This window comes from Arachis hypogaea, chromosome 8, assembly GCF_003086295.3.
Source record: "Arachis hypogaea cultivar Tifrunner chromosome 8, arahy.Tifrunner.gnm2.J5K5, whole genome shotgun sequence".
NCBI classification, from domain to species: Eukaryota; Viridiplantae; Streptophyta; class Magnoliopsida; order Fabales; family Fabaceae; genus Arachis; species Arachis hypogaea.
The window spans coordinates 49,332,951-49,347,189 of record NC_092043.1 but is presented as its reverse complement, the minus strand read 5'-3'; the positions used below and the strand labels follow the sequence as shown (position 1 = coordinate 49,347,189).

At 32.6% G+C, this 14,239-nt stretch overlaps 1 protein-coding gene across 1 annotated transcript; it reads right to left on the bottom strand.

Annotated features, from left to right (window-relative positions):
* Window positions 1-11,786: 11,786 nt before the first annotated feature.
* Window positions 11,787-12,580, bottom strand: LOC112705479 (protein MAIN-LIKE 1-like). Its single transcript, XM_025756302.1, has 3 exons — window positions 12,024-12,580; window positions 11,854-11,941; window positions 11,787-11,798 (listed from the first exon to the last, which is right to left on the bottom strand). The coding sequence occupies exons 1-3, from the start codon at window positions 12,578-12,580 to the stop codon at window positions 11,787-11,789; spliced, it is 657 nt and encodes a 218-aa protein (XP_025612087.1).
* Window positions 12,581-14,239: the final 1,659 nt, after the last annotated feature.

Below are 14,239 nucleotides of genomic sequence, written 5' to 3'. Positions count from 1 at the left end.
ACAAAAGTGATAAAAAAAATTAATGGAGCTAACTTAAAATTTTTAAAAGATGAATTTAATTAAAATAAAAATCAAAGATGAATTTAGAAAATAATAATTTTTTAAGAATAAATTTAACTATTTACTCTAAATTAAACTCACTCCGAAATAGTGAAATTTAATATTTTTAACCCTTATTAACCCTTTCATTCATTAAATAATATACATTCATTTCTAGTCTTCATTCCATTGATAAAAGCTATATACACCAATTTTTTTTTAAACCTATATGTTGCAATGCAAGTAGAGGAGCTAAAAGCTATTGATTTCTTATTTTCTACGTAAAGGACCAGCAAGTAGCATGCATTAATAATATTAAAGATAGTATTCTCATATTTTCATTCACATTCACATTGGCACGTAGTTTGGTACAATGCGCACCCCTTCGCTTGCATCATAGTGTCGTATTTATTTTTCAAAAAACTCTTAATAATTTTTTATATTAATTAACAAATACTATTCTATATATTTTTAGTTTATTTTGTAAATATTATCGTGCTGCTTTAAGTGTAAGTAGTACAAGCTGCCTGACCCTCTATGGCTTGTTAAGAGAGACTACGAATGTAAGTTTTTGAGTTGTTACGGCGTGAATTTAGTAACTCTACAGTAATTTTAGCAAAGTTTTAGAATATTTTGTTAGGTTTGGACTTGTTCTTAAATTTTGGATACTTCATTTGCATGAAAGTGGACTTTAGAGTAAGGAATAGTCTAAGTGCTAACTATAATATAAGTCAATTTAAGTTAATTTTTTATATTTTTAGTTTTAAAATTTAAAAAATTAAGATAACGGAGAATATATATAACAGATCTCATTATTTTCAATTAGTTGGTTACTTCCTAATTGGTTTCTGAGAAAATTGAATAAATAATAGTAAATCTTTTTGTCTTGAAAAAATTATCGAGTTACACTCTATAAAAGCATTAGTTTTGATTATTAAAGAACGCTGCGATAAACTAAGTAATTGAAATATCTATCATGAATTTTCAAAAATAAATACTTATACAGATAAATTAATATAATAAAGACATAAATTTTAGTCGAAATGTCATTTTTTCTTTCTATTCTCTTATGTATTTTTTTAAATTTTTAGTTCATATATAAAATTAATTCTGTATTCAACTTAAAGAGGATCGAATTGTGCATGCATGCACCTCTTTGATTATAAATTTAATTAAAAGTTAGGTTACTTATTATATATATATCATCAATTTCTTCTTCAGATCGAGACAAATAAAAGAAAAACAAAAAATCCTCAATTGAAAATAGTCTTATTAAATTAGTCACAAAAATTTATTTCATCAAATATAATATAATATATAGTTCATATAAATTGGCTCTTTTTGCTAGCTCAATAATCTTAGCTAGTGACTAATATATGGTACAATATTAAACATATTAAATCTGAGATCAATTGATGTGCAATATGAGTTTCGTTAATTCAATTGATTGGTTTTGTTATCCTTTAGTAAATTATTATTTTTAAAAATTTTATTTTTTAACTTTAATTCTCCAAATACGAGTTTTTTTACACAAAGTAAGTTCGTCACATTATAATTTTTATAGAGTTTGTCTAATCCCGACGAACTTCACTTCAAATTATAAAAAAATAGCTAACTCAAATTCTTAAACTTCACAATAAACAATTACAATCATTATCATTGTCTCAAGGGTACATAGGAGTACACAATAATATTGGAGAAATAATAGTTTTTTTTAATTTATAATAAAAAAAAATCCTTGTTAAATAAAAATATGGCTTATTCCCGTGTATCTGTGTATTTTTGGAGACGATAATAATGATTGCCATTAATGTTGAAAAAGTCATGTTTGTTATTTGTGTATTTTTGTGTACTCATATGTACTCTTGTAGACAATGATAATGGTTTCAAAATTTGAGTTTCGTTGGTTTTGAAAAAAATTCGAGTGAAATTCGCTGGAGTTTGGCAAACTCTATAAAAATTATAGAGTTTGGGATCAGGCGAATTTTATAAAAAAATATAGAATGCGGCTAACTCTCCCTAAATAAAAAAAAATCGTACTTGAAAAATTAGAGTTGAAAGATGGGGTTTTGGAAAATGATATTTTTTCAAATGATAAGTAAAGATAATTTTAGTGTTATAGGACGTAGTGTATTAAAAAAAATTTTCATTGGTAAATTTGTAAAATGTCAAGTATATTTACGGACACTAAGATGGATGAGCAATATCATGAGGACGATGATATTAACCAACAAGAAGAGTTAGTATGTGACCAAGATATGATAGATGAATAATATGAATCCAAATAAGATTTTGGAAATGAATTTACTTAGGGACAGAACCAATCGATTGAATTAACTAAATCTATATTGCTTTGATGATTTTAATCAATTGGATAATAAGAAAAACCCCACATGCCTTATAAAATTCAATCGATTGGTTTGTGCATCCAATAGATTGAATTTCTAACAAACACGATTTTTTCAACTAATACGTATGTAACTGGATTAATGATAAAATTATGATCGATTAAGATTACAAAATATTTATTACATAATGGAATATTTAATTTGTTATTGTTTTAGTTTTTGATTCTCAATAAACATTATAGATAAATGATAAAATAATAATTTAAAAAATAAAAATATATTTTATAATTAAATAATATATAAATAACTGATTTATAATTAAAATTAAATAAAGACTATTTAACTATTATTAAAAAAAATTAAAAAATATATTTTTAATAGTCCAAACTTTTTGAGACTATCAAATTCGGTATTACTTGAATCAATTCTATTTTTAATGATACTGTGCAAGGTGTAAATTGTAATTATTAATGCGCAACTAATTTATGGTTTGGTGAGAATTCTTGCGTCAAAACAAATCCCCTCAAGCAAGAGCCTCTCTTTTGGGTTTGCTTGATTTTCTATTCTTTTTCACTTTTTGGGGTTCTCCAAGGATCGAACTCTTGACCTTTCGGACATAGAGCTCTGATACCATGTCATGAAACCACTCATCCCAAAAGCTTAAGCTGATAGGAGAAGGTAACATTAATGGTTATATCTCTAACAAAATCGTTATGTAGAATTATCATCAATATAAAAGTTGAAACAGAACTTAATTTTAGAAGGTGAAAGTGAAGTTTTTTTTTCTCATATCTATGCTATGAAATATGGATATTTCATTGAATTATTGTGTCTGTATATCAGACACATTTCAAACACGATACTTATCAATATTCGTTTAATATGTGTGTCTATTTTATGCAATTGTATTTTAATAAAAAATAATTTTTTTTTGAATATGTTTGAATACATCTAAATACCAGCATGTGTCAACATATCTAGTTTTATTTTTAACATATATTCTTGAAATAAATTTAGATATAATATATATTATTATTTATTAAAAAATATTTTAAATATTTAATATAATTAAAATAAAATATTAAAAATAATAAAAAATTAATTTATATTTTAATATCAATAAAATATCAAAATATCATTACAATTTATCTAAAAATTAAAATACTTTATATTTTATATATAAGATTTTAAAATTCGTGTGTCAGCATGTTCTGTATCGGCGTGTCGTATCTCATATCTGTGTCAGTATTCATACATAATAGTATCTATGTATATATTATGTGTGAATTAGGAGTTAATTTCAATGCCTAGCTAGTTGCCCACTTATTAATTATTTAAGTTTTTTATTTTTGCTATATTTATTAGTTTGCTACTCACTAATTTTTTGCTTATATATGCATGTTATTTTATACAATAATTTAAAAAGTAAAAATAAAAAATTATTATTAAACAGTAGTAATATATATTAGGGAGATAATAATATAAATTATCTTATTTAATTTAATATTTATAATTACATATTTATTACATTTAATATTATTTAATTATTTAAGTGATAATTAAAGAACATAAAATAAAATAAACCTACAGTAATTAAAAACTATAAAATAAGATAATTTTTTATTGTTTTAGATTAATTTTTTATTATCTATCTCTCAAACATTTTTTGCTATTAAAATACTAAAATATACAATTAGAACGTTTGCTTGTTTATTAATTACCAAATAATCACTAAAAAATTTGTTGATGCTAAATATACATCATATTAAAAAAATATATCTTTAGGTTTTTTAAAGATAATTATACATCGCTATAAATAATTAAAAGAGTGTTCCTAATAATCACATAAAATGCGCATTTAGCATTAACCCTAAGAAATAGAATGAAAACTCTACATCAATAGTGTGTGATTTGGACATTGTAACAAGAATATTGTAACTTGCGATGACACAGAAACGTGAATTTCAAAACGAGGATGAAATAAAATTGGATCCATTATATATATACTTTTTTAATTCTTAATTTTTAATTACGTAAAATTGGTTAATTCATCTGTCAATGATTTTTTTTAAAATTAACGAAATATACTTATATGATACATTAATTAATTAATTTGTCCATTGAGTACTAATCAAAATTGACATATTTTTTGTTACAAACCTCATTTTTTTAGAATAATTGTCAGAAATCGTTAAAATTTTTTTCTCTATTTTTTATTAGTTTTTAATATACATTAACTAAATTTATTATGTAAGTATAAAAAATATTAATAATTTTAATTTTTTTACTTATAAAAATTAAACAAAAATATGTATATATATTAATAAAAATAATATTATTAATTGTAGTTATCAATCTTATTTATTATTAATTGTTTTAAAATGTTAAAATTTGAATTGTTGATATTACATTTACATAATTAACTAGTTGATATAAGCATTCTCTTCTGTTATATTTATTTTAGATAAAAAATATTATTTAATATTTTTAAAATATGATAATCATGATAATATAATTATACCAAAATAATTGAATTGAATCTTATATAGATAGGCTGTGACAGCCACACCTACCAACAAGCCTTGAAGACGAGAAGTCAAGGGAAGGTGTCGTTGCATGGAAATTCAAAATGACCAAAGTGCCCCTTTAAGGTTTTAGAGAAATATTGTGTATGAATAATTAGTTTTGATAATTATATGTGATAATGTCAACAAAATAATGTGTATTTTAAACCGAAAAATATTAACTGACTAACACGCTTTTTTTGTTTAACCTTACATTTGAATTAACATTAATTAATTTTTCATCTTTACGTTTGAATTGACATTAACTTTTAGGGAAAAACTCTGCATACAAGCCATTAGGGTTTGTATGTTTTACAAGTTCATTAAACAATAAAATCAAATTACGCGCTGCTTCACGTACGACGCGCTACATCCCTTCTTCTTTTCCTTCTTTTTCGATCGTTCTTTTCTCCTCCTTTTTCACTGGTTTGTTCTTCGTCGTTGACGTTAGTTCCTCCACATACTGTTACGGCACGTTTTCATTGCACCTTCTTCTTCTTCTTGTTGCACGTTCTTCTTCCTCTTCCTCTTCTTCTTCTTCTTTTCTTTTGTTTCTTGCCTTCTCTTTCTCCTTCTTCATTTACGTGCTTTTCTCTCTGTTTTCTTTCTTCGTTATTCTCGATTTCTATTGTTTTTTGACATCAAGCTCTGAAATCGTTTTTGAAGAAGAAGTAGTAGCAGAAGATGAGGAGGAGAAAGAGAAAGAGTTCTGAATTATGCATGATTTTGGGTGTATTTCTTTAAATCCTTTGGGTGTATTTTCTGTAATCTTTTGGGTGTATTTCTATAATCGTTTGAGTGAATTCTTGTAACCGTTTGGGTGTATTTCTGTAATCTCTTGGGTGTATTTTATGTAATCGTTTGGGTGTATTTCTGTAATCTCTTGGGTGTATTTTATGTAATCGGTTTGGTGTATTTCTGTAATGCTTGCCATTTTTTCTGAAATGAAAAATACACCCATAGATATCAGTAAGATACACCCATAGATATGAGTCAGATACACCCATAGATATCAGTCAGATATCATTCAAATACACCCAAAGGGTTACAGAAAATACACCCAAAGGATTTAAGAAAATACACCCAAAATTCGTTGAAGTACATCTTATGCATAATTCAGAACTCTTTCTCTTTCTCCTCCTCATCTTCTGCTGCTTCTTCTTCTTCAAAGACGATTTTACCATGAAAAATCGAAAAAAAAAAGAGAAAACAGAGAGAAAAGACGTAAATGAAGAAGAAGAAGAAGAAAAGAAAAACGAGGAAGAAGAACGTGCAGAAACGAAAGAAAAGGAGAAGAAGAAGAGTAAGAGAAAGAAGAACGTGCAGCAAGAAGAATAAGAAGAATTTCAGAAATCATGAAAATCGAAAAAAAAAACGAAGAAGAAGAAGAGGAAGAGGAAGAGGAAGAGAAAGAAGAAAAAGAAGAAGACGAAGACGAAGAAGAAGAAGAAGAGAAGAAGAAGAAGAAGACGAAGAGGAACCGTTTGAGTGGGGCGCGTGTAGTTACGCTCCATTCAAAATGAGTTAATGCGCGTGTTAATGAAGTTTGGACTGATAACTTGTAAAACTTGTACGGCCTTTTTACTTGTATGTGTAGCAGGCCCCTAACTTTTAAACTTTTGTGCATACACATCTTTTCTAACCATAAATTAATTTCCTCTTTGATAATTATCTTCAAATACCAAGTTAGATATTAAAATAAATGATCAAATATCAAATATATTTTGTGTCTATGATAATTTTTAAAAAAATAGTTTTTTTTTGTAACATTTAAATTTATTTCAGTTTATATAATTCTTAATATTTTAAATACATTTCAGTTGTTTTCTTTTCATTAAATTTTTAACAATTGAAAATTAGTCAACATTTTTTCTTCCAATTATATCCTTTAAGATTCATCCACTACCATCGTAATCATGATGATTATCTCTAAATCCTCTCCTCTATCTCTCTATCTCCCTCAAACTCTCCCCTGTCCAAACCTCACTCTCATTAAACTTTTTCCAAAACATAAAAAACAAAGATCGCGTTTAATTCCGAGAATAAAATAAGACAAAATATTAAAAATAAAATATAAAAGATAGAAATATAAAAAATAATATTTTTATATTTTATTTAATAATAAACTAAAATAAATTATAAAAATTTAATTTATTTTTAATTTTTTTATTTAAAAATTCGAAAAAAATATAACAATAAAAAATATAATTATAAAAATTAATAAAAATAATAAAAAATAAAATATATTTTTTATAATATTTTTATATATTTTTTATTGAAATAAATATAAAATATACTAATTTAATATTTTTAAATATAATATTTTTATTTATATCTTATTTGTCAAATACGATTTTGTGTTTTAGTATTTCGTAGATGTAAATATTGACAGCCAAAAATATATTTAAAAGAGTATTTCTAAAAAAAATTGCATTGCATTGCACGAGATAATAGTGTTGTTGAAGCTTTTTTCATATGGGCTTTGGTGGATGTGGTTAATTCTTATTGGTGATGCATTGAAGGGTATGATACTGACAAACAAAAAAGGCCCATGTGGCACTGTTATTATTGTTTCCAAATGTCATCAATCTAATTTGCCAATTAGCTTTTGAGAATGCAGATAGATAATTTGAAAATGACCACCATTTTATGGATCCTATGATACATCTTATCTCTTTCTAGCTACTTTTCATTTCAAATGCAATCATTATAGGGTTTTCAACTCAATCATATACTTTAGCTAACAATTTTTCTTAATTATTATGATTTCATTTTTGGTTAGATGCCAACAAAGTATGCTTTCTTTTTAGAAGGGAATCATATATGGTTATTAGAAGTAGACTAATAGATTTTTTTTATATCAATATATACGCCACCTTTTCTAAAATTTATTATAGAAATATTGTCTTTTTTTAATGAATTATTCATGTTACTTTTTTATCACAATAACAATTAATTTACTATTTTAATTATGATTATTTATGGTAATATAAAAAATGACATCTGAATAATTAATTTCAAAAAATAATATTTTTGATAATAAATTTTTAGAAAAATAACACATTGGTAAAAAAAACTTGGACCAACACCTTCATCTATTTTTCAAATTATTTAATTTTTAAATTAGTTTTGTTAACAAGGATATTATAAAGATATTTTTTAATTAGTTAAGAATATATTTTTAAAAGGAATTTTATAAATTTAAAATTTAAACTTTCCTAATTCTAATATACAATAATATCACTTTTATCAAAACCCAGCCTTCAAGTATAAACCATCAAAATTTGTTTATGTTGGTTGTGGCATCGTCATAATAATAATAATAAAGAAAAAATTATGTAATATAATTTCGATTCATGCATGTAGCAGTGCTGCCGTTTATCATTAAGAAAATGACATCTGAATTATTTATTGACATATTATATATAAAACAATAAAAAAAAGACAAAAATGAGAATATAAAAATAAAATAATTTATTAAAATAACCTGTATCTCAATCTAATTTTTGTGTGTATCAATTTATTAAATATACATTAAATACATTTATCTTTAATGGTAATATCGAAAAAGATATGACTGAGATGTAGAATTTATTTTGTGTTTTTTTTTTCTCCGTTTCGAATCGAATTTAGGGTAAAACACCCAAATAAGCCAAGGAGAGCTGGAAATTACCCAAATCAGCCAAATCAAAAATCCACACCTGAATCCACCAGAACCAATTATTATATAATTCGAATTAATTAGATTCGAATTATGCTAGCATGTAATTCGAATTAAATTAATTCGAATTACTAGGAATGCAATGAAACAACGAAGTTCGAATTGAATTAATTCGAATTACAAAAAGGTAATTCGAAATGAGTTAATTCGAATTACTAGTAAGGACACAAAACAAGGTAATTCGAAACAAGTTGTGTCGAATTAAACTTAGCAAATTCGAATTTAGTTAATTCGAATTACTAGGTTAGTTTGAGATACAACCTAATTCGAAACAAATTGTTTCGAATTACATATATATAGTGCGAGCCACAGCTATATATATATGCTGTGAACTCATGATGCTCTCAACAAAGAGGGGAGATGGCTAGTGAGGAGAGTTTCCTAGTTCTGGTACATTACAGAGGGTCGATTAAGAGAAAAACTCGGTCCGGCGTGAAGTTCACTGATAAGGATCCCCTATGTATTATCGTGACGCCAACAACCACCTACGATGCTCTTGTTAGCTCTGTGCTGGAGAAGCTTGGTCTTGAAGGAGTTAAGAGGGTCAAGAAGTTTTTCTACCGCATTCCAACAGCGGTGCTCCATGACACGGTGAAGTTTGATTGTTTCACAATCGGTAGTGACGAGGACTTGCAGGTTATGTTTCTTTCTCGTAGGCAGTTTTCCGAGGTAAGGACACCAGAGCTGTTGGCAAAGTTGGTTGATGTGGTATCTAGCTCGGGTGGTTCGAACCGGAATGCTAATACTATAGCCGCGGTTGCCGGCTCGAGCTCGAGACCTGCTGTTGCTTCATCCTCTGCTCCTGTGTATGAGCCACCGATGCAGCCTGTTGCGTCCCCTTCGTTTGCCGTTGATCTGAGCGGCAATGTTGGAGAGGAGGTTCGGTATGGGGAACATATTCCCAGCGAGGTACATTGTCCCACACCGGCTGGTGTTGGTGATGGTTTGTTTGATGATCCAGATGACGATGACGTAGAGCCGGATATGATCGCTGATGAAAGCGGCGATGATGTTGGAACTACTGTTCCAAGGAGGGCTACCGGTGGATCTAGCTCTGGCACACAGCAGTATCCACCCCATTTTTCCTCGTTGGACCTGGATGCCATGCGGCAGGACGAAAATGCTCTGCAGCCCTCAGGATTTGGCGCTAGAGAAACCGAGGGGTCTGCCGGTATGAACGAATTCCAGGTTGGCCAACAATTTCCAGATAAAGATGAGGCGCTGTTGAGTGTGAAGACGTACAGTATCCGTCGAGGGGTCCAGTACAAGGTCGTTGAGTCTGACTACCGCAGGTATGTGGGAAAGTGTTTTGAGTTTGGGAATGGGTGCACATGGCTGATTCGGTTGAGTCTCCGACAGCGGAAGGGTATCTGGGAAGTGAAGCAATACAACGGACCGCATACATGTCTGGCCAGCTCCATCTCCAGTGACCACAGGAGTCTGGACTACCATGTGATATCCACCTTCATTATGCCGATGGTTAGGGCTGATGCAGCTGTGAACATCAAGGTGCTTCAAAATGCCACGGCCGCACACTTTGGGTTCAGGCCAACATACAGGAGGGTATGGATGGCGAAGCAAAAGGCCGTTGCCGTCATATATGGGGACTGGGAGGAGTCGTACAATGAGCTTCCTAGGTGGGTTTTAGGCGTTCAGCTGACGATGCCTGGCACTGTAGCCGTCCTCAGGACTTGCCCTGTTCGAGTTGGGGGACAGGTTGACGAGTCTCAGATTTATTTTCATAGGCTGTTTTGGACTTTCCCACCTTGTATCCAGGCATTCCGTCATTGCAAGCCTTTGGTTAGTATTGATGGCACCCATCTGTATGGGAAGTATGGTGGAACATTGCTAGTCGCCATTGCACAGGACGGAAACTCGAACATCCTCCCCGTGGCATTTGCACTAGTTGAGGGTGAGAATGCTGAGTCATGGTCTTTCTTTCTTTCCCACCTTCGTGAGCACGTGACACCTCAGCCGGGTCTGTTAGTTATTTCAGATAGGCATAATGGCATCAAGGCAGCACTCGAGACTCCAGATGGGGGATGGCTACCCCCGGCTGCGTACCGGGCGTTCTGCATTCGACACGTTGCAGCGAATTTTGCGTTGACGTTCAAGGGAAAAGATGCCCGGAGGCTTCTTGTTAACGCCGCATATGCGAAGACCGAAGTGGAGTTCGACTACTGGTTTGACATTCTCCGCTCTGAGAATCCCGCAATGTGTGACTGGGCGAACAGAATCGAGTACTCGTTGTGGACACAGTACTGTGATGAGGGTCGGAGATTCGGGCACATGACGACAAATATTTCGGAATGTGTCAACTCAATCCTGAAGGGGGTAAGAAACCTCCCTGTTTGCTCGCTGGTGAAGGCCACATACGGAAGGCTAGCAGAGCTATTCGTCCGTAAGGGTAGGGAGGCAGAGGCTCAGATGGGTACTGGACAACAATTCAGTCAATACCTAGTAAAGTGTATCGAGGCCAACCTAAAGACAGCCAGGTGCTTCACGGTTACTGTTTACGACAGGGATAACTCGGAGTACACCGTTGCTGAGACGACTCCGACAGGGTCATTCTCTCTTGGTACGTACAGGGTCTCATTAGGGTCTAAGACTTGTGATTGTGGATACTTCCAAGCACTTCATTTTCCCTGTCCGCACGCACTGGCATGCTGTGTGTATTCACGACTTACATGGCAGCCTTACGTCCACGAGGTCTACCGCCTTAGTTCCGTTTTCGGTGTCTATCAGATGGGATTTACACCTCCCATTCCGGAGGGTTTCTGGCCACCTTATGCCGGGCCTACCGTTATACCGGATCCGAGTATGAGGCGTGCGAGGGAGGGTCGTCCTAGATCCACAAGAATTCGCACCAACATGGATGAAGTAGATCCGAACCGGCCAAAGAGATGTGGCCTCTGCAGGCAGCCAGGTCACACCAAGCGTAGTTGTCCACAAGCCGCAGGCCCCAGCGGGACTGCTGGAAATCAGTAGGAGATTTGGTTTGTCTCTTTTTATTTGTTAATGTATTGGCTCTTGTCGTCTAACTGTTTTTTTTTTGTATTAGCACTTGTCTTGTAGTTGTTTTTTTTTTTAATGTGTATTAGCACTTGTCTGGAACTAAGTTGTTTCCTATGTGTAATGAAAGTTGTTATTCATACCCAATGTTTCTGTTCTGCGTACTTACCTGCCGAGGCTGTAACAAGTCGATCTTCATGCGAGCCATCTGTACCCGAGGTCCCTTGTTGCTAATCCCAAGATTGTAACCAGACCATCTGCGTACGAGAAACATATAAATTGGTTGCATAATCGAAAAAAAATACCAAAAAAATATACAGTACAAAACAATAACGGTACCTCGAGGCAAGGGGCCAGCTAATCTCCTCATACCCAGATGGTCTAAGAGTGGGAAACCTCCAGAAGATCCAAGACTGTAGTAACTGTAAAGGGCCAGCTAACTTCACCACATGTCTGTTGGCGACTCGGCACATGCACCTGTACAACCACGCTAGTGCCGCCGACCCCCAACTGTAGCGACCCATCTCCTCAAGCTGAGCAACATAAGGTAGCCATCTGATGTGTATACGATTGCCGGACTTGTCGGCAAACAGCTGCGTGCCCAATAACATCATGATATAGGCCCGGGCAAAGCGCCTAACCGTCTCCTCATCAGCCCCGTCTGGACACTCCGCAAATGTCTCCTGAAACCAGGTGCAGTTGACTGCGAATTTCTGCACCTGGTTCTCGGGAGGTAAAACACCGAGCAACTCATGGAACCACTGCCAAGCAGGTCGACCACCCTCAATGTAAAGGTGGAAGTCTGTCAGGCAACCACTAACGTAATCTCCGTCGACTGGCAACCCCAGCTGGTATGCGACGTCCTGAAGCGTGATGGTGCACTCTCCAAACGGCATGTGGAAGGTGTGCGTCTTAGGCCGCCACCTCTCGACGAATGCGCTGACTAGGGGCTCATCTAGTCGGAACCATCTGTCGTTCAGTCTCGCAAGATGGTACAATCCGGCCATCTGCAAGTACGGAACGTATCTCTCATCAAGACGCATCCCCTGCTGCCGCCTAATGCTGGATATGCAACGACGAGGCTGGCCAGTACATAAACCACATAATTAGAACCGATGCACAAACCACTAACATGTACAACATATTTCATATGGAACCAGAAAATAAATCGTGATGAGTAAAAGATATATGAAACAAACGACCAACATTTTATACACAAACCGCTCACTGGCATAAACCGCTTGCTTAAACCGCTTACACTAATATAAACCGCTAAAAAAAACCATCAACAAAAACCACCATCCAAAACCGCTAACACAAACCGCTTACAAAAAACCCCGACCCAAACCGCTAACCATCGCTAGAACCACCATCCAAAACCATTAACACAAACCGCTTACAAAAAACAATTTCAAATACCACTAAAGAAAACTACTGGCCTAAACCACTTCCTTACACCTCTAACACTTAAATAAACCGCTATAAAAAACCATTAACAAAAATCACTAGCCTACACCACTATCCTAAACCACTATCCTAAACCACTTACAGTAACATAAACCATTATAAAAAACCATTAACAAAAACCACTAGCCTACACCACTATCCTAAACCACTATCCTAAACCACTTAAAGTAACATAAACCATTATACAAAACCATTAACAAAAACCACTAGCCTACACCACTATCCTAAACCACTATCCTAAACCACTTACAGTAACATAAACCATTATAAAAAACCATTAACAAATACCGTTATCATAAACCGCTTTCATAAACCACTAACCTCGTCGTTGATCACACCGGCGATATGAGCTACTCCATCCAAACGATAAAGCCTTCCCGGATCGTCCCCCATCGACAAAAAAACCCGCTCTGGTCTTACTCGTACTGAACCTTGGTCTTTTTCTCTGGAATTTGGTGGGGTCGAAGAATGAGAAAGTGATTCGAATGAACTTGGCTCGAACTCCTTTTATAGCCGAACTCCTTGTAATTCGAATCAACTTGATTCGAATTACTATTCAAATCGATTTTCACCTAATTCGAATCAAGTAGATTCGAACCTCACTAAGATCCGCTTCTCCTACTAATTCGAATTAAGTAAATTCGAATTTCTCATTTGTAATTCGAAACGAATTGTTTCGAACTTCCTTAAGTCATTCCATTCCTAGTAATTCGAATTAATTCAATTCGAATGACATGAAAGTATAATTCGAATCTAGTTGATTCGAATTATATAATAATTGGTCCTGGTGGATTCAGGTGTTGATTTTTTATTTGGCTGATTTGGGTAATTTCCAGCTCTCCTTGGCTTATTTATATTTTTTACCCTCGAATTTATAACCTAATATATACATAAAAAATTTGAATCTCAGCAACTAAATAATAAACATATGTAACCGTATCTATCTAGACACCCACTAATCAAATACTATACCTATACTATTTTAGAGTTAAGTATATAGTACATTTTAATAAATTAAAATCTGCATATTATAATATTGATAGCTAAAAAAATGAAAAGCGTTGGCATACAAGAGAAACAAATTCTAA

Excerpts from the sequence above, each read along its gene's own strand:
- LOC112705479 (XM_025756302.1), bottom strand. The coding sequence starts at position 12,580 with ATGCCGTTTGGAGAGTGCACCATCACGCTTCAGGACGTCGCATACCAG. Across the intron at positions 11,942-12,023 it reads AGCTGGCCCCTTGCCTCGAG|ATGGTCTGGTTACAATCTTG; the intron begins GTACCGTTATTG and ends TCTCGTACGCAG.